Here is a 21,450-nt window from a genome sequence, read left to right on the forward strand (position 1 = left end):
GTGTTTGCCCCTGACCAAGTAGCAGCTCGGCAAAGTTGTAAAGCCGAGACCCCTCGGGCAGCCGCCCAAGATGAGCCCACCTTCCTTGTGGAATGGGCATTTACATATTTTGGCTGTGGCAGGCCTGCCACAGAATGTGCAAGCTGAATTGTACTACACATCCAACTAACAATCGTCTGCTTAGAAGCAAGAGCACCCAGTTTGTTGGGTGCATACAGGATAACAGCAAGTCAGTTTTCCTGACTCCAGCCGTCCTGGAAACATATTTTCAGGGCCCTGACAACATCTAGCAACTTGGAGTCCTCCAAGTCCCTAGTAGCCGCAGGTACCACAATAAGCTGGTTCAGGTGAAACGCTGACACCACCTTAGGGAGAAACTGGGGACGAGTCCGCAGCTCTGCCCTGTCCGAATGGACAATCAGATATGGGCTTTTGTGAGACAAAGCCGCCAATTCTGACACTCACCTGGCCGAGGCCAGGGCCAACAGCATGGTCACTTTCCATGTGAGATATTTCAAATCCACAGATTTGAGCGGTTTAAACCAATGTGATTTGAGGAATCCCAGAACTACGTTGAGATCCCACAGTGCCACTGGAGGCACAAAAGGGGGTTGTATATGCAGTACTCCCCTGACAAACTTCTGGACTTCAGGAACTGAAGCCAATTCTTTCTGGAAGAAAATCGACAGGGCCGAAATTTGAACCTTAATGGACCCCAATTTGAGGCCCATAGACACTCCTGTTTGCAGGAAATGCAGGAATCGACCGAGTTGAAATTCCTCCGTGGGGCCTTCCTGGCCTCACACCATGCAACATATTTTCGCCAAATGTGGTGATAATGTTGTGCGGTCACCTCCTTCCTGGCTCTGACCAGGGTAGGGATGACCTCTTCCGGAATGCCTTTTTCCCTTCGGATCCGGCGTTCAACCGCCATGCCGTCAAACGCAGCCGCGGTAAGACTTGGAACAGACATGATCCTTGCTGAAGCAAGTCCCTTCTTAGTATCTCTTGAAGTTCCGGGTACCAAGTCCTTCTTGGCCAATCCGGAGCCACGAGTATAGTTCTTACTCCTCTCCGTCTTATAATTCTCAGTACCTTGGGTATGAGAGGCAGAGGAGGGAACACATACACCGACTGGTACACCCACGGTGTTACCAGAGCGTCCCTGCTATTGCCTGAGGGTCTCTTGACCTGGCGCAATACCTGTCCAGTTTTTTGTTCAGACGGGACGCCATCATGTCCACCTTTGGTCTTTCCCAACGGTTCACAATCATGTGGAAGACTTCCAGATGAAGTCCCCACTCTCCCGGGTGGAGGTCGTGCCTGCTGAGGAAGTCTGCTTCCCAGTTGTCCACTCCCGGAATGAACACCGCTGACAGTGTTATCACATGATTTTTCGCCCAGCGAAGAATCCTTGCTGCCATTGCCCTCCTGCTTCTTGTGCCGCCCTGTCTGTTTACGTGGGCGACTGCCGTGATGTTGTCCGACTGGATCAGCACCGGTTGACTTTGAAGCAGAGGTCTTCCTAGGCTCAGAGCATTGTAAATTGCCCTTAGCTCCAGTATATTTATGTGGAGAGAAGTCTCCAGACTTGACCACACTCCTTGGAAATTTCTTCCCTGTGTGACTGCTCCCCAGCCTCTCAGGCTGGCATCCGTGGTCACCAGGACCCAGTCCTGAATGCCGAATCTGCTGCCCTCTAGTAGATGAGCACTCTGCAGCCACCACAGAAGAGACACCCTTGTCCTTGGAGACAGGATTATCCGCTGATGCATCTGAAGATGCGATCCAGACCATTCGTCCAGCAGATCCCACTGAAAAATTCTTGCGTGAAATCTGCCGAATGGAATCGCTTCGTAAGAAGCCACCATTTTTCCCAGGACTCTTGTGCATTGATGCACTGACACTTGGCCTGGTTCTAGGAGGTTCCTAACTAGCTCGGATAACTCCCTGGCTTTCTCCTCCGGGAGAAACACCTTTTTCTGGACTGTGTCCAGAATCATCCCTAGGAACAGCAGACGTGTCGTCGGAATCAGCTGCGATTTTGGAATATTTAGAATCCACCCGTGCGGTCGTAGAACTACTTGAGATAGTGCTACTCCGACCTCCAACTGTTCTCTGGACCTTGCCCTTATCAGGAGATCGTCCAAGTAAGGGATAATTAAGACGCCTTTTCTTTGAAGAAGAATCATCATTTCGGCCATTACCTTGGTAAAGACCCGGGGTGCCGTGGACAATCCAAACGGCAGCGTCTGAAACTGATAGTGACAGTTCTGTACCACGAACCTGAGGTACCCTTGGTGAGAAGGGCAAATTGGGACATGGAGGTAAGCATCCTTGATGTCCAGGGACACCATATAGTCCCCTTCTTCCTGGTTCGCTATCACTGCTCTGAGTGACTCCATCTTGATTTGAACCTTTGTATGTAAGTGTTCAAAGATTTCAGATTTAGAATAGGTCTCACCGAGCCGTCTGGATTCAGTACCACAAATAGTGTGGAATAATACCCCTTTCCTTGTTGTAGGAGGGGTACTTTGATTATCACCTGCTGGGAATACAGCTTGTGAATTGTTTCCAATACTGCCTCCCTGTCGGAGGGAGACGTTGGTAAAGCAGACTTCAGGAACCTGCGAGGGGGAGACGTCTCGAACTTCCAATCTGTACCCCTGGGATACTACTTGTAGGATCCAGGGGTCCACTTGCGAGTGAGCCCACTGTGCGCTGAAACTCTTGAGACGACCCCCCACCGCACCTGAGTCCGCTTGTACGGCCCCAGCGTCATGCTGAGGACTTGGCAGAAGCGGTGGAGGGCTTCTGTTCCTGGGAAGGAGCTGCCTGCTGCAGTCTTCTTCCCTTTCCTCTACCCCTGGGCAGATATGACTGGCCTTTTGCCCGCTTGCCCTTATGGGGACGAAAGGACTGAGGCTGAAAAGACGGTGTCTTTTTCTGCTGAGATGTGACTTGGGGTAAAAAAGGTGGATTTTCCAGCTGTTGCCGTGGCCACCAGGTCCGATGGACCGACCCCAAATAACTCCTCCCCTTTATACGGCAATACTTCCATGTGCCGTTTGGAATCTGCATCACCTGACCACTGTCGTGTCCATAAACATCTTCTGGCAGACATGGACATCGCACTTACTCTTGATGCCAGAGTGCAAATATCCCTCTGTGCATCTCGCATATATAGAAATGCATCTTTTAAATGCTCTATAGTCAATAAAATACTGTCCCTGTCAAGGGTATCAATATTTTCAGTCAGGGAATCCGACCAAGCCACCCCAGCGCTGCACATCCAGGCTGAGGCGATCGCTGGTCGCAGTATAACACCAGTATGTGTGTATATACTTTTTAGGATATTTTCCAGCCTCCTATCAGCTGGCTCCTTGAGGGCGGCCGTATCTGGAGACGGTAACGCCACTTGTTTTGATAAGCGTGTGAGCGCCTTATCCACCCTAGGGGGTGTTTCCCAACGCGCCCTAACTTCTGGCGGGAAAGGGTATAACGCCAATAATTTTCTATCGGGGGAAACCCACGCATCATCACACACTTCATTTAATTTATCTGATTCAGGAAAAACTACAGGTAGTTTTTTCACACCCCACAATACCCTTTTTTGTGGTACTTGTAGTATCAGAAATATGTAACACCTCCTTCATTGCCCTTAACATGTAACGTGTGGCCCTAATGGAAAATACGTTTGTTTCTTCACCGTCGACACTGGAGTCAGTGTCCGTGTCTGTCGACCGACTGAGGTAATGGGCGTTTTAAAGCCCCTGACGGTGTTTGAGACGCCTGGACAGGTACTAATTGGTTTGCCGGCCGTCTCATGTCGTCAACCGACCTTGCAGCGTGTTGACATTATCACGTAATTCCCTAAATAAGCCATCCATTCCGGTGTCGACTCCCTAGAGTGACATCACCATTACAGGCAATTGCTCCGCCTCCTCACCAACATCGTCCTCATACATGTCGACACACACGTACCGACACACAGCACACACACAGGGAATGCTCTGATAGAGGACAGGACCCCACTAGCCCTTTGGGGAGACAGAGGGAGAGTTTGCCAGCACACACCAAAACGCTATAATTATACAGGGACAACCTTATATAAGTGTTTTCCCTTATAGCATCTTAATATATTATAATATCGCCACACAAAATGCCCCCCCTCTCTGTTTTAACCCTGTTTCTGTAGTGCAGTGCAGGGGAGAGCCTGGGAGCCTTCCTAGCAGCGGAGCTGTGTAGGAAAATGGCGCTGTGTGCTGAGGAGAATAGGCCCCGCCCCCTTTTCGGCGGGCTTCTTCTCCCGTTTTTCTGACAACCTGGCAGGGGTTAAATACATCCATATAGCCCCAGAGGCTATATGTGATGTATTTTTAGCCAGCATGGGTACTTTCATTGCTGCCCCGGGCGCCCCCCCCAGCGCCCTGCACCCTCAGTGACCGTTGGTGTGAAGTGTGCTGAGAGCAATGGCGCACAGCTGCCGTGCTGTGCGCTACCTTAAGAAGACTGGGAAGTCTTCAGCCGCCGATTTCTGGACCTCTTCTCTCTTCAGCATCTGCAAGGGGGTCGGCGGCGCGGCTCCGGTGACCCATCCAGGCTGTACCTGTGATCGTCCCTCTGGAGCTAGTGTCCAGTAGCCTAAGAAGCCAATCCATCCTGCACGCAGGTGAGTTCACTTCTTCTCCCCTAAGTCCCTCGTTGCAGTGAGCCTGTTGCCAGCAGGACTCACTGAAAATAAAAAACCTAACAAAACTTTTACTCTAAGCAGCTCTTTAGGAGAGCCACCTAGATTGCAACCTTCTCGGCCGGGCACAAAAACCTAACTGAGGCTTGGAGGAGGGTCATAGGGGGAGGAGCCAGTGCACACCACCTGATCCTAAAGCTTTTACTTTTGTGCCCTGTCTCCTGCGGAGCCGCTATTCCCCATGGTCCTTACGGAGTCCCCAGCATCTACTTAGGACGTCAGAGAAATAAATATTTCATTTACGACTGACTACATGCCCCCCAGAACTGCTGCTACTAATAAGAGTAAACATATAAACAGTACAATGGAAAAAGGTAAATAATGTAAAATGCACATTACCAAAGGAGCACACTTGGGCAGATAGTTAATAACACACGTAGCAATTAAGAAAAAGGTGGACGAAGCAATTAATTATGCAGCACACAGTAACAAAGATAAAAAGAAGAAATGTATTGTACACTTGAAATAAAAAAAAAAACTTATCTGCAACATACAATAACCTTACAGCCCGCAGTATTGAGAAAAATATAATCAAATAACTTTCAGAAATTCTGGGATTCTTCTCACACATTATATTTGTGTGCCTTAGCTTTCCATTGAAATGGCAAACCATTATGAATACAAGGCCCAGACAGCTTTTAAGGAACAGTTTACATTGCGTGTCAAACAAAACCACATATCAGTATAAACCATACGGAAAGAAAAAAAAAAAGTTTTAAAGACTGACGCCCAGTTCATTATGGTCACATAACAGCCTCATATGCGCTCCTCCTGCTCACAGACAACTTACTTTGTCTCCTTCAGTCCTTCGGCCTCAATCACATTCAGAATCTGTTTTGGAGTCATAGGTGCATCAGAGTAATTTTCTAAAACCTGAAAGAAAGAGAGGAGAGTGGTCATTTCTCTAACCCAAACTCTTGTGTCAAGGATCCTCAAATGCAATACAGGTTGAGTATCCCATATCCAAATATCCGAAATACGGAATATTCCGAAATACGGACTTTTTTGAGCGAGAGTGAGATAGTGAAACTTTTGTTTTCTGATGGCTCAATGTACACAAACTTTGTTTAATACACACAGTTATTAAAAATATTGTATTAAATGACCTTCAGACTGTGTATATAAGGTGTATATGAAACATAAATGAATTGTGTGAATGTAGACACTTTGTTTAATGCACAAAGTTATAAAAAATATTGGCTAAAATTACCTTCAGGCTGTGTGTATAAGGTGTATATAAAATATAAATGCATTCTGTGCTTAGATTTAGGTCCCATTGCCATGATATCTCATTATGATATGCAATTATTCCAAAATACGGAAAAATCCGATATCCAAAATACCTCTGGTCCCAAGCATTTTGGATAAGGGATACTCAACCTGTACCACAAAATAACTTTTTCTGTTAAAATTAGCATTGCAGCACTGCACAATCGGGAAACCAAGGCATACATTAAATAGGTTCAAGGTAGGCAGAATACATGCAAAGATTTGTAGACTGGGAGAGATTAGTTTATATATAATCAGCACTTCATCTGCACCATACCATTGATGGTTTAATTCATTAATGCTATGTTACAAAGTATCTTGATAAGTTCTTACAGGACGGTGAATAAAAGGGCTCTCCCACTTCAGAGGCATAAAGCATAAGTTGTTGCTTGTGTGGTAGCAGAAATGTTTTTTATATTTTAGCTAACAGAGGGGGAACATTTTATATAGTGCCACCAATAACATTAGTACGCAACTGTCACTGCCCACTGTGGCTCACTGTTTAAGCTGCCGAACACACACACACCCCCTCCATCAAAGACTGGCCAAACAACAAGCAAGGCATCTCCATTTGTATTAAGGAACTTGGGCCCACATGTGAGTGATAAATTGCATGGTGATCAAGTACCAACAAATCAGCTCCTAACTTTTTATTTTTTATTTTTTAAACACAGCCTGCCACATGGCAGTTGGGAGCTGATTGGTTGGTACTTTATCACCGTGCAATTTATCAATCTCCAAGGTGTGATCAATCTGGGCCTCAGTCACTAACCAAATTGACACACACGTTGTACTGAGTTTGCATAGGCCAAATGAAGAAACAGGGAAAATCAATTTTAAAAAGGGGAGTATTCATCAAGTCCATTTTTATAACATTATGCAGTACCTACAGTTTCTGCATACTTTTATGTATTCCCACTTAAGTCCAAACAGCCTAATGCAGTAGATTTCACATAAAACTGCTGCACAAGACTAATTACCGTTGTAGATTGCGGTCCCCATTATCATCACCAATGTGGACTATGGTCTGACACAGACATACCAAATTTCCAAAGGCAAAGATTTTCAGGGTTTGGCCTCATAAGTTTATGCCATTCTCAGAAGGCGTAAACCATTTCAAGCCTATGGTGGCGATCTCGCAGGATTCAGAATCAGGTACCATGTGTACGCAGCGCCAGATTCTCAGGAGGAATCACAAATATTAGAGACTCCTTAAGTATGCTGGAAATGTAACACGCATAGAAAGCAGTTATCACTACGGTTGTCCGTGAAACTTACACAGACATTTTTACATAGAAAAAAAGTTGTGGGACAGACTGTTACTCATTATGCCACTGCTGCAAATATTACTATATATACTCCTTACAATTAAAAAATAGGATTTTAAATACCTACCGGTAAATACTTTTCTCGTAGTCCATAAGGGATATTGGGGGGACAGATTAGGATGATGGGGTATAGACAGGTCCAAAGGAGCCAGTGTACTTTACATTTCTTAAAATGGGTGTGCTGGCTCCTCCCCTCTATGCCTCCTCCCACAGGCAGTTATAGGTAAAACAGTGCCTGAAAGAGAATTAAATACTTAAGAGAAGGAACATAACAAGTGTGATGAGATTTACACACCAGCACACCATAATATAACCGGGCCAGCAACTGGAACATCAACAGCTGAACAGGTAACAACTGAGAACCTGCAGAAAGTCACCACACAGAGGCGGGCGCCCAATATCCCTTATGGACTACGAGAAAAGGATTTACAGGTAGGTATTTAAAATCCTATTTTCTCTAGCATCCATAAGGGATATTGGGGACAGATTAGTACGATGGGGGATGTCCCAAAGCTTCCAGAACGGGCGAGAACGTGTGGAGACATCTGCAGCACCGCCTGCCCAAACTGGGTATCCTCTTTGGCCATGGTATCAAACTTGTAGAACTTAAAGGTGTTCTTCCCTGACCAGGTAGCAGCTCGGCATAGTTGCAGAAACGAGACTCCACGGGCAGCCAGCCAGGGAGACTCCACTGATCTCGTAGAGGGGGCCTTCAGAGACTGTGGAACAGGTAAGGCTGCAGACACATAGGCCTGCTGGAGAGTAAGCCGAATCCAACGAGCAATGGACTACTTTAAAGAAGGGCAACCCTTTTGCCGCGCATCATACAGCACGAACAAGGAATCAGTCTTTCTGATGCGAGCTGTCCTCTCGACATAGATTTTCAAGGCTTGCACTGCATCCAATACCTGCGGAGGAGCAGAAGTGCTAGAACTTGACGGAATCACAATAGGTTGATTTAAGTGAAACGCGGAGACCACCTTCGGCTGGAACTGCTGTCTAGTCCGGAGCTCCGCTCTGTTCTCGTAAATGACCAAGTAAGGACTTTTACACGATAAGGCCCCCAATTCTGAGAAATGTCTAGCAGAAACCAGGGCCAGTAACAACACTGTCTTCCACGTGAGGTACTTGTCTTCTACAGTCATCAGAGGTCCAAACCAGGAGGATGCTAGAAAAATGTAGCGTCCTGAAATACATGTAAAGCGACTGGGCCCATAACTGACCCGTGACAACAGAAATGTATACCTACATTCTGTCACAGTATAATTAGGTAAAAAGCACATATGTATATTGGCATATCTGTGGCCACTGCCCTATGCCCAAGTAGTCTCAGTCTTGTCCCCTTATATCAAAATGGGGATTTTTGTTTACTTACCGTAAAATCTCTTTCTCTGAGTCCATCTGGGGGACGCTGCGCCGTTACTTGTGGGTTAGAGGTGTGTGGTAGTGGAGATTGGCACAGAACTATCAAAAGCTGACTCCTCCCCCCTCTAACCCCTCCCATCTCCTTCCTGCTCAGCCCTGATCAGTTAACGTTTAGCCAAGCCAAAGGAGATAGACCAGAATAAAAAATTAACCAATTAAACCAGACAAACTATGGGAGGGATCGCAGCGTCCCCCAGATGGACTCAGAGAAAGAGATTTTACGGTAAGTAAACAAAAATCCCCATTTCTCTGTCCTCCATCTGGGGGACGCTGCGCCGTTACTTGTGGGATTTCCCAAAGCAAGCTAATGAGAGGAGGGAGACGTTGACGGCATAGCCGTCTGTAAAATACGACGCCCAACAGAGGCAGTCTCCAAACTAAAAGTATGAAACCGGTAAAACTTTGTGAACGTATGGACTGACGACCAGGTCGCCGCCCTGCATAGTTGCTCAACAGATGCACCACCGCGAACAGCCCAAGACGCTCCAACTGCTCTAGTCGAATGAGCCTTAATTGAGTCAGGAACCGAAACGCTTGAGGACACGTAAGCCTGTCTGATGGCCGAAGTTATCCAACGGGCCACAGTGTTCTTAGAGGCAGGCCAACCTCGTTTGGGAGCATCAATCAATACCAGCAAGGAATCCGTACGACGGAAAGCCTCCGTGCGAGACAAATAAATACGTAAGGCCCGAACAACATCCAAGAGAGCCAAATGGGAATCCTCCCCCTGAGAAGATGACGGATTAAAAGCTGGAAGAACGATGTCCTGATTTAAATGGAATGCTGAAACAACCTTTGGAAGAAATGAAGGCTTTGTCCGCAGCACCACCCGATTTTCATGAAACACTAACAAGGGTGGCCTGCAAGAAAGAGCCGCCAACTCAGACACTCGTCTAGCTGAGGCAATTGCCAACAGAAAAACAACTTTTTGTGTTAGATAACGTAGTTCCACAGATTCTAGAGGTTCAAATGGAGACTTTTGAAGAGCCTTAAGTACCAAGTTTAAATCCCAGGGAGGAATCGGAGGAACAAAAGGTGGTTGAATTCGAAGTACTCCCTGCAGGAATGTTTGAACCTCTGGAATGATTGCTAATTTCTTTTGAAAAAGGACCGACAAGGCCGAAACCTGACCCTTCAGGGAAGAAAGTTTTAAACCCTTGTCAAGACCCTCCTGGAGAAAGGAGAGCAGGCGAGGAAGTCTAAACAAATGCGGAGTCAAGTTCCTTTTCTCGCACCAAGCAATGTAAATACGCCATACTCTATGGTAAATGCCAGAAGTCACCGGCTTTCTAGCCCGAATCATTGTCTGAACAACCGCACGAGAAAGGCCCTTTGCCTTCAGAATGTTGGATTCAAGAACCAAGCCGTCAAAGCCAGCCGATTTAAATCTGGGTGGCGACAAGGTCCCTGAAGCAGAAGATCTGGTCGCAGAGGGAGGCGAAAGGGGTCTCCGACGACCATGCTGTTTAGAAGAGTGTACCACTGTCGGCGTGGCCAATCCGGAGCCACCAGAATTATTGCAAGGCCTTCTCGCCGAATGCGTTGGAGTAGACGTGGGAGCAGTGGAATTGGTGGGAACACGTAACCCAGCTGAAATTGCCACGGAGCTGTTAGTGCATCGATCAGAAATGCTTGAGGATCCTGAGTTCTTGATCCGTAAACCGGAAGTTTTTTGTTGAGCCGTGACGCCATCAGGTCTAATTCTGGCACTCCCCAGCGATCCACTAGAGAAAGAAACACTTCCTGGTGAAGTTCCCACTCTCCCGGATGAATCGTGTGACGACTCAAAAAGTCTGCTTCCCAGTTTTCGACTCCCGGAATGTGAATGGCTGAAATCACGGGAATCCAACGCTCCGCCCACGTGAGAATCTGAGCAACCTCTCTCATTGCGGACCAGCTGCGAGTTCCTCCCTGTTTGTTGATGTAAGCCACTGCCGTGGCATTGTCGGATTGCACCCGAACTGGATGGCCCTGCACCATGGTCTGAATCCGAATGAGAGCATACCGGATCGCTCTCAATTCCAGAATGTTGATTTGTAGTTTTGACTCTTGATTGCTCCAGCGCCCCTGTAAATGATGAGTCTGGAACACTGCTCCCCAACCGCTGAGGCTTGCGTCCGTGGTTACCATCATCCAAGACCAGACCGTGAACGGCGCACCCTTCCTCAGATTGTGACTGTGAAGCCACCAGTAGAGCGACTGACGAGTTCTTATCGACAAGCGTATCAACTGCAGTTCGAGGCGCGAATCCGTCCGAGTCCAACAGTGGAGAATCTGAGCTTGAAGAGGTCGGGCGTGGAATCTGGCGTATGGAACTGCCTCGAATGAGGCTACCATCTTGCCCAGTACCTGCATGCATCTGAGGACTGATACTGCCGGCAATTTTAACAAGGTTCTGATTCTGGCTTGTAAGTCCTGAATCTTGTCTGTAGGAAGAAACACCTTCTGGCTGTTGGTGTCGAATAGAAGACCCAGAAAAACCATTTTCTGTGACGGGAGTAGAGATGACTTTGGAAAATTGATTATCCACCCGAAAGACTGTAGAGTCTCTATCGTTAGACGCAGGTTCTGAGTGAGAATCTCCGGTGACGGGGCCTTGATCAACAGGTCGTCCAAGTATGGAGTGATGTTGACCCCTTTGCAACGGAGAACTGCGACGACATGACCCAGGACCTTCGTAAACACCCGGGGAGCCGTAGAAAGACCAAAGGGAAGGGCCCGAAACTGAAAATGCCACGGACCTACTGCAAATCTCAGAAGTGATTGATGTCCTGTCCAAATTGGAACATGTAGGTATGCGTCCTTTATATCTATTGAAGCCAAATATTCCCCTGGCTCCATGGCTGCGATAATGGAGCGAATGGATTCCATCCTGAATTTCTGGGATGAAAGGTACGGATTGAGGGCTTTTAGATTTAGAATGGGTCGAAACGAACCGTCCGGCTTGTCTACGAGAAAAAGACCCGAGTAAAAGCCCCGACCTCTCTGAGGAGCTGGGACCGGAAGGATTACTCCATTTTGTAATAGTTTTGCTGTTGCCTGAAGGAGAGCCTGACGTCTGGAGGGGTCGTCTGGGAGAGGCGTCACAATTAGTCGGGCTGGGACTGCTTCTTCGAAATCCAACATATATCCTCTGGAAATGACCCCTATTACCCACCGATCCGGTTTCGATAGGAGCCACACTTCCCTGAAGTGAAGTAAACGAGCCCCAACCTGTATTGATCCCTCCAGAGGGCCCGAAGCGTCATGCCTCAGGCTTGTCGGCAGGCTTACTGGACGGTCTGCGAGTAGCCTGAGCTCCTCTACCTCTGAATGATCCCCTTCGTGGAAATCTGGAGAAGGGTCGAAAGGACTGGAAATTACCTCTGCCCTGCGTACGAAAGGACCGAAATCTTGTAGGCTTTGGTTTGTTTGGAGCAGACGGAAGGAAAGGGCTCTTTCCCCCCGTAGTATCTGAAATAATTTTCTTTAACTCTGATCCAAAAAGAAATTCGCCTTCAAAAGGGACTGCCGTCAAGGTCTGCTTTGAGTCCGAATCAGCATTCCAAACCCTAAGCCAAAGAGATCGTCTTGCGGATACTGTTAAGGCAGAAACACGGGACTGTAGCGCCACCGAATCCAATAATGCTTCACCCACGTAAGTAAGGGCCTCAGAAATCTGTTCTGCTAATTGAATGGCCTCCGACGGATCGTCTGACTGCATCCCAGATACAACCTGTGCAAGCCACTCATCAACGGCTTTAAGCACCCAGGCACTCGCCAGAACTGGACGGAGAGAAACACCTGATAAGGAAAACATAGATTTTAGTAATGCTTCTATCTTCCTATCGGTAGAGTCTTTTAAAGTCGCAGACTGTACTGACGGAATAACCGTAGCTTTTGCTAAATGCGAAATAGGGGCGTCTACCTTTGGGGCGGTTTCCCAAATTGTTGTATCCTCTTCTGTAAAAGGATATAGAAACTTTAACTTTTTAGGCGCCTGGAAACGGGAATCCGGTTTTAGCCAGGGTTCTTTTAAAATATCCGCAAAGTGCGAGTAAGAAGGGAACGCAGTAACCTGTCTCTTCTGTCGTTTAAAGAAAGAGGAAGAAGTCTCGGCTACTGCCTCATCCTGAATATTAAGGGTCTGACGAATGGCTTCTATTAGTAGCCTAACACCTGAATTAGTAGATAAATCCTCATCTTCCCAAGCCGAATTTTCGTCCCCTTCAGGATCTACCTCCCCTTCTTCCAATGGAGATGTCAGAGTATCCAACTCCTCTCCTGGAAATGCAATAGCGGGTAACGGCTGCGTTCGCTTAGAAGCCGCCGAACTACTGGCCGAACTTACAAATTTATTTACAGACTGAGTCAAATCAGTGAGACATTTTCCCATATTCTGGGCCCACAGCGGTTCCACCTGAGTCTGGGCCAAAGCTGCTTCCGACCTTGACTGACGCAAATCTGAAATTGCGTCCACCATGGCCTTGACCCAAGGGGGCATTGACTGATCTGTGGATCTGCCCTGCTGATCTGCCGCTGGTGCACCAGAGCATGATGTACAGAGGGTCCCTGCGTCAGCACTCCCCTTAGCCAGCTTTGTGCCACATTGTGAACATGAGAAATAAACCACTGAGGTTGTTTTTCCCTTAGTAGGTTTCTCTGGCTTGCTGGTCATCTTTACTCTGGTGAACTATGTCCCCCAAGTTGTGTTAAAAAATATCTGAGATTCAACCCACTAGACTTGCTCTTTGTTAATATGCTGCTCTAGCCACCAGACTAGAGGAGACACTGTGATCCCCCTCCCCCCCTTTTATACTTGCGGTTTTTATCCCCCTGTGTATGTAATCCTCCTCCGTAGCACAGCGTCCCCTGTGTGCAGGCAGAGAAGATGGCGCCGTGACCAGCCGTGCGCGCGCGCGGGCAGAGCTGAGCGGGAAGACGGCTCTGCCCGCCTGACGTCATTCTCATCTCGTCAAAAACCGGAAGTTCGGCTCCCGTGCGCCGCTACACAGAGCGGTTGTCACGGCAGCCAAGTAACGGTCCAGGGAGTGAATAACACCCTCCCGGACCTAACACAGTCCTCCACCTCACATTTCACCCCAGATCAGCCTCCGTGCTGTCTGTGGGTGATCGCGCGCTCGGGGGGGGGGGGGGGGGGGGGGGGGGGAGGGAGGGGAGGAGGAGTTTGGTAGTCCCAATAAATTCACCATTAATAACAGGAAATAGGGACATTAATAATAGGAAATAGGGACAGCCCAATACTGTCAATGACAGATTGTGGCTGTCCAGTACCTGATGCTGCTGTCTTCTCTCTTTCTCTCTCTGAAGGCCCCAGTGACCGAAGGTATAGTGGCCTCCCTGCAGCAGTCTGGAATGGGATACTAACCCCTTCCACTGTTATACCTGTCACCTGTAAACAGGGACTAGGTATTTGTGAAAGAAGAAATAATAAAAAAAAAAAAAAATTCCTAAAGAGAAATCAAAACTGTGTCTGTACTCCACAGGCACAAAACTAAAACTGGTCAGGGCTGAGCAGGAAGGAGATGGGAGGGGTTAGAGGGGGGAGGAGTCAGCTTTTGATAGTTCTGTGCCAATCTCCACTACCACACACCTCTAACCCACAAGTAACGGCGCAGCGTCCCCCAGATGGAGGACAGAGAAAAAGCAAAACCTTTTATGCCTCTGTACATTAGCACCCTCAAGCCATTAGTCAGGTAGCTATAAATGAATAGACCTACCACAAGAAAGCATCTCAATGCAGGCAGCCATTACAGCTACCCAACAAGAGCTGGGAAGGTAAACAAGCCTGGCTGACAATGAATACATTTAACAGTCAGGGGACCAGGTGTTGAAAGAAGAAGAAGAAGAAGAAGAGGTGGTAGACCGATTTAAAATACTGTAATTTAGAACTAATTTGTCCCATGTCAAGTATAAAACTATTCAGTGCTTATAGTGGATAACGCCAAGAATCAGTTTTAACGTTAATTAACTTATTAATAAGGCAGCATCTGGCTGAGTGTTTAGTTCTCAATACACTCATGGCACTGATGTGTGAAAACCCAGCAATATTTAAGTTACGGATAAAATAAAATAAAATAAAATGTGTTCTGCAGTAAGTCACTTGAACAATGTGTCTTGGACAATATCAGCTAAATTGCACAAATTATTTTGGCAATACGATCACTGATATTTGTCTGCGCATATAACAAACCCACTGACCAAAAATTGGGAAGGAATGTTGACCCTTAAAAACAAGACACTCCTTATGCCAGCGTTATCCTCATCTTTTATCACCAGATACATCACTGCATATCACCAGATACCACTCCCAAGTAGTATCCGGACTCTAGGTCAACACCCGTTTAATTTTTTTTTTTTACTTTTTCATACTTCCCGATCCACATGGACTACAATTGGGAACAGGAACCTGTGCCAAGTGCAGCGGTAGCGGAGAGTGTCCTCTTGCCTGCAATGCAAAGGGACGTGGTGCACTAATTGGGGTTCCCAGTCACTTAGCGGAGAAAACGACACCAAAAAAATAAAAAACACCTAAAAACATCACGTCGACCCTTTTTCATGTCGACCTATTTCTAGTGTTGACCAATGGGTGTCGACCCCGAGTCCCATACCCCTCCCAAGTATCACCCCTCATGTACCATTCGCTCTTATTCCCATGTGTCACCTCTAAGGCATCATTAGATACCCCCAAATATGCCACCACTCACGTATCACCAGATACAGCACACCTGTCACTCCTCCCTTATTACCCGACACTGTACCGACATGTATCAACAGATAAGGACTTGCCCTTCGTATGCTATCCCTTATGTCACTACATATCCTCCACCAATGTCAGTACGTATCACCAGATACCATCAGCCATGTGTCACCAAAGAGACACGCAGTCCCTCATCTCACAGTTGAGTATCATTACATACGACCTGCATAGGTTTATCCTCACATACTGCTCCTTTCATGTGCAGACCCTCACTCATCACCAAATAACGCTGCCCATGTATGTCGGCCCTCATGTAATAGTTACCGCCCCAGATGTGCATCACCATATACTGCCTGCCGATGTGTTATTTCCACTGTTCAGCCCTATGTAACCAGAAATAACTTCTTATTGATTAACAATGTCACAAGTGCACACCATGAATCCTTTATTACTTCTACCTTAGCAATCACCTTAAGTGGGTACCTTAAGTGGGTTTCCCCTTGTAATACTGCAATGACAACCTTTGTTACTCTTGTAAAAGTTTGCTTGGATTGAGTATGTCCTTGCCAAGATTATACAGAAAGAAAAAACATTTACCCCATGTACCTAATTGCTTTCAATCTAGAAAGATTCAAAGAAATTTCCTTAACCATAACTATATCCAGTATGTTATTATTTTTACTTTTGTCACTGGTTGCGACTAGAAACAAAATTAAGTATATTTCTTCATTACTACCTAAAGGTAGTTTCTACTATACCACAGTAGGCTTGTCAACACTACTGTACATTATCCATATATGTTCAGGAGAGGTTCCTTACACTAAAGAACATGTAGATGTCCCACTCAGCAGGCAGAGGGCGGATACCAGGAACACCTTTAGTGTAAACCACGAGGGGAACATCGTGTAAATGCTCAAAGGGATCAGATGTTAGAGCTTCTAACACCATATCAAGGTCCCTGGGTGCCATGAAAGGTTTGATACGAGGCCCGATTCTCTTCACCCCCTGAAAGGGGATGAAGTCAGTATCCGGACAGTCACAATGCCTTTCAATCCCGAAAGGGAGTACTAGGGTTAGAGTTAGGCAGTAGGAGGAGGGTTAGGTATAGGCCACAGGTTCTCAAACTCGGTCCTCAGGACCCCACATGGTGCATGTTTTGCAGGTCTCCTCACAGAATCACAAGTGAAATAATTAGCTCCACCTGTGAACCTTTTAAAATGTGTCAGTGAGTAATTAATACACCTGTGCACATGCTGGGTTACCTGCAAAACATGCACTGTGTGGGGTCCTGAGGACCGAGTTTGAGAACCTGTGGTCTAGGCTATGGGAGGAAGCAGTTAGGGTTAGAATACTCACCGGGAACAGTCTGTATTCTAAATGTCGAGATTGTGACCGCCAGCATTTTATACCCAACTCGACTGCAATTATTACATATTAAGTTTGTATGATGTCAATCTGGTGACCAGAAAAATACTAACGCCATCATTTGATTTTTATTTGTAGTGAGAACTGGACTCTTGTCTAATACATCCTTAAGAAAATCCAAAGACTATGGAATGGTAGCAGAAGACAGATCACAGAAATTAGTTGTAGGCTATGGGGTATATGCAATAACTGTCGGAAGCTGCCTTCTTGTCTGAAAGACCTGCAATGCCTTTAGCAATGTGGAGATGACAGATCTCCATATTTCACACAAATACATGTGTCCTCATACACCGGTGTCTATATGCCATACGACGCAAGACACCTGGCATGACTGAGTTTTAATCGGAGAAGCAGCGAAATACCACTCACTGCTTACTACAGATGCTGGGCTGTGACTTTAACTGCACAGGAATTAGTAAGGACATACAGGGTGTTTAAATTGCTTCCCCCCCACCCTTGGCTATCACTAGGGGGCGCAAAACATTCAAATGTTGCTCGCTTTAAACACGTGTTAACTGCAGGGGTGGAATTTCTTCTTGCAACCTTCCTGATGTGCGACAAAAAAAAAAAAAATGTGCTCAAATTTGGCACTTTGGGCATCCAAACGGGACCAATTTACACAGCTAAAGCCTATCTGTTTGAGTGCGACATGTGTGACCTTCATGGGTGTCCAAAAACAACTGAATACTGGCTGTTTGGGTATCTGAACAGCCCATTAAAGGCATTAAAACCAGACACCCAAAACAATGGAATTGTCCCCACAAAGCCACAGATGAAGCACAACAAAACTGGTCATGAGAAAAAGCAATGACCACTTTATTGCAGCACTTCATACACAGAATCAGACTGTTGCACACATTTATACAAAATTCACACATCACATTGTACAGTGCAATCTAGCAAAGTAGTTTTGTTGCTCCCCGTTGTTTTGTTTATGCAAATAAGATGCACAATTTGACCAAGAAAGACAATCGGCGTGACAGAAGCCAGTGAGGGCACATCTGTTCTTCCTCTGGGTATATAATGTAATTCTATTTTGTACCCATGATTTAAGTCATGAACACATTCGAATGTTTTTTTTCCTATCTTGTGGCAAATGATGGGATTTATCATTAGTATCTTTCTGAAGAATTGTGTCCAGCTTTTTCCCATAACAGAAAACCTCAAACAAATGGAAGCATAGCTAAGATTTTCTGAATGTGGACTGCTGACCATATTCCCAAAACCACACAGCACCGCCACCAGACTTCTTGAAAAGCTGTACTCAAAACTAAATTATTGTAGTTAAGTTTTATTTTTTTTTAAACAAAGTTAACACATTCCCTGGTGGGTCCATGGATTTACAGGGGACAGGAGAGCTACAGCACTGAAGGCTCCCAGATTTTGACAGGGCTCAGAGGTACCCTAAAGAATGGTAAAGCAGTGTCTGGCTGTCCTACCTCTAGCTGTCAATCCTGGGGACTTAAGAATAGTCCTGTGTACCCTCCCAGGAGGCCTAGAAGGTATCTCCTGTTTGGAAATGGTGCTAGACCTCGGTGACAAAACTATGCAAGTCTGGACAAGAGGAATAGAGATTAGATCCCCTGCTCAGACAGAAAGGCTCCAGGGCTGAGAAGGGGGACAAGACTCAGCCCACTAGCAGCATATGGCCTGGAAAGGCACATATATCCCCTTGCCACAATAGTAAAGTAATAATATGGGGACTGGTTGACCTTTGTGTACAGATAAGTGGGTATAGAAAACTGTATATAAAAGCTACTACTAGCCCATGTAAAATGTTATTCTTGCATTGTGTGCATTTTAGAAGAGCTATTTGAGCCAATATGCTCCTTATTATTAAGAGTGACAGTTTTTGTGTAACACCTGTTCAATCTGGTGACCATTGTATTAAAGGGCACACTTTAATCTTTCTACTGGACAGAGTAAATCAACAAAGATGCTGTTAGCAGCTGGACATTACTCAAGGAGTGAAGATTAATAGTAGCAGCGATACCACCCGGCAACAGTAGATACCAGATGGTGCACTGTCCAAGCAGCAGCCGATGACAACTAAAGGTCCCCCATACATCAGCAATCAACTGGGGCAAATTGCAGATAAATGTGCAAATAAATCTGCAATGTCCGGGATTCACATCAAAAACCGATTCGGATTGTTAAATCAGGTTGTCCAACATGTTGGATTTCGCAGATCAACCTGGCTTGTAGATGGCTAGTGTATAGTAACAAACAGCAAATTTGATGACCGATTCTAGTAAACTGAAGAGTCTTTCAAGATTGCAGATCTGCATTTGCTTAAAATGGTTTGAAAAACACAGATACATATCTGTAATGTATGGGAGTAGATTGGTGGCTTGGGGAATCTTCAAATCGGGGGGGGGGGGGGGGGGGGGATCCAAAAATCTGCATATTGTTTGTTTTATTTTTCTCGATTGCTGATGTATGGGGACTTTAAACTCCCGGTAACCAGCAAAAACCCATAAAGCTTCATGGGAGAGTTAGACCAAGTTTCACCTTAAGGTGTGTACACACTATAAGATATAGTCAACATCTTAAGGAAAGTTAGCGCATATCTCATGGTGTTAGGCAGCATGTGACACCGTTTCAAACCCGATGCGCACTTCCACGGGGTCAGTATCGCAAGGCTAGATAGACTGTGCAGGCAAATAAATCTTGACTATCTAGTGTGCTATCTAGTACAAAGAATAGTCAAAATCGTACATAGACAAAATCAAAAGTACAGATAGTCAAAATCTGTGCTCTGGGGGAGTTCAAGGGAAATCGCATGATCAAAATTGATAGCAAGGATCTTACCGTATGTACAAAGGCCCACTGGCATCACCACTTGTATCCTTCCAACATCTCTATTTGTGCCAGCCTTAACTATCTGAATACCTCGCTAAGGGGTCTATTCATGAAGCAATGAAAAGTGTGAAGTTGCCCACAGCAACCAATCAGCATTGAACTAAAGGGCCCTACTCACTGGCCGACCCGCCGCCGAGCTGCCCGACGGCGGATACGGCCGACGACCGACCCGGCGGCGGGGGGGCAGTGAAGTTTCTTCACTCCCCCCGTCACGCTGGCTGCATTGAAGTGCAGGCAAATATGGACGAGATCGTCCATATTGGCCTGCATGCACAGCCGACGGGAGACCAGCGATGAACGAGCGCGGGGCCGCGCATCGTTCATCGCTGGAGTCTCCACACTGAAAGATATGAACGAGTTCTCGTTCATTTATGAACGAGATCGTTCATATCTTTCAAAAAGTCGCCCAGTGTGTAGGGCCTATAACACTTATAATTGCATACTCTACAATTGTATGGAGCAGCTGATTGGTTGCTATGGGCAAGTTCTCCACACTTTTCACTTCTTCATGAACACACCCTTACATATGTAACTGCCAGCCCCTCGAACTCCATAACTATCTCCATAACTATGCCGTCCCCTGCCCAAATATCTCACTGTGGGAAAATTCAGTTCTAACTTACGTGCTACAATAACAGTCACACGCGTACTATGCTGCAATGACTCTTTGCTCGCATTTCCCAACAGAGGTGTGTGCAGGAATAATGCTAAAGTTCCCTGAGAATAATAAGCAGCGACGTACACAGCGGGGCACCGCGGAGGAACATCACAGGGGGCTAACAACCCACTATGTGTTACGGTGAAACCCCCCCCCCCCAGCCCCCAAGTACATCACCATGTGTATCCACTGCCCTCCCCCAACACACTAAGACAGAGGGTGTATGTGCCACACATACAGCAGCCAGCCTAGCATGCACAGTACGTGTGGTAGTGCACAGGAGTACTATAACCCACAGCATGGTGTTCACTTACTGGCCCCTATAACCCTAGCGTGCAACGAATACGAAGTTTCTGTGGGCACAGAGTGACAATGGGCGGGGGAGGAACACGGACTAGCAGCAGCACACGCTCAACGCGGAGCAGCAATAACAGCCGAGGAACCCAGGGGCTATAGCTACATTTAGGGGCAGCTGACGGACCCGAGTGTCCCCCCCCCCTTGCCCACTCGCCCGCGCCGCCCTCTCTCCCCGGTTTGTACCATCCTTGCGGCCTCGGCCCACGTGCGTTCCCTGCGGCGCTTCTGTTTGTCCCTCATGGTGTCCGGTCAGCGGGCGGCTCGGCGTGGTCTAGGCGGTGAGCTTGTTATCTGTAGATGGAGCACAGAGTGGGGGTTGTCGGGAGTTGTAGTCCGCTCCGGCCCGGGCTGCTTCTACAAACCGGAACCACACTCCCCACAATGCACTGCGGGAACAGTTTCCGCCCCGCCTCGGAAATCACGTGGGAGTGACTGGCAACGAGTATTGGATGACAAGGGGATCAGTACTTCTCGCGAGAATGGAGACACCCACCCTAACGTCAGCGCCGTACTGCGCATTGAAGGGCGGGGTCGGTGATCATGTGAGAGAGTGGGTGGGTGACGTGGATAGCTATGCTCCGCCCCCAGCATAATGCACACAGTAGGTAATAATAGTTATTCGAGAGCGTAGCAGACTGAGCGATCCGCTGCCGAGCTGCCCGACTGACGATACGGC

General features: G+C 46.9%; 1 protein-coding gene across 1 annotated transcript in view; it reads right to left on the reverse strand.

Annotated features, from left to right (window-relative positions):
* ASXL1 (ASXL transcriptional regulator 1) overlaps positions 1-21,223 on the reverse strand; it is a 45,469-nt gene extending 24,246 nt beyond the window's left edge. Inside the window, exons 1-2 of the mRNA XM_063959077.1 lie at positions 20,958-21,223; positions 5,541-5,623 (exon numbers count right to left, since the gene is read on the reverse strand). Coding sequence (XP_063815147.1) covers positions 5,541-5,623; positions 20,958-21,014 — 140 coding nt within the window. The 5' untranslated portion in view covers positions 21,015-21,223. The remainder of the gene's footprint in view (positions 1-5,540; positions 5,624-20,957) is intronic.
* Positions 21,224-21,450: the final 227 nt, after the last annotated feature.

The sequence above is a fragment of the Pseudophryne corroboree genome, chromosome 3 (genome assembly GCF_028390025.1).
Source record: "Pseudophryne corroboree isolate aPseCor3 chromosome 3, aPseCor3.hap2, whole genome shotgun sequence".
NCBI lineage: Eukaryota > Metazoa > Chordata > Amphibia > Anura > Myobatrachidae > Pseudophryne > Pseudophryne corroboree.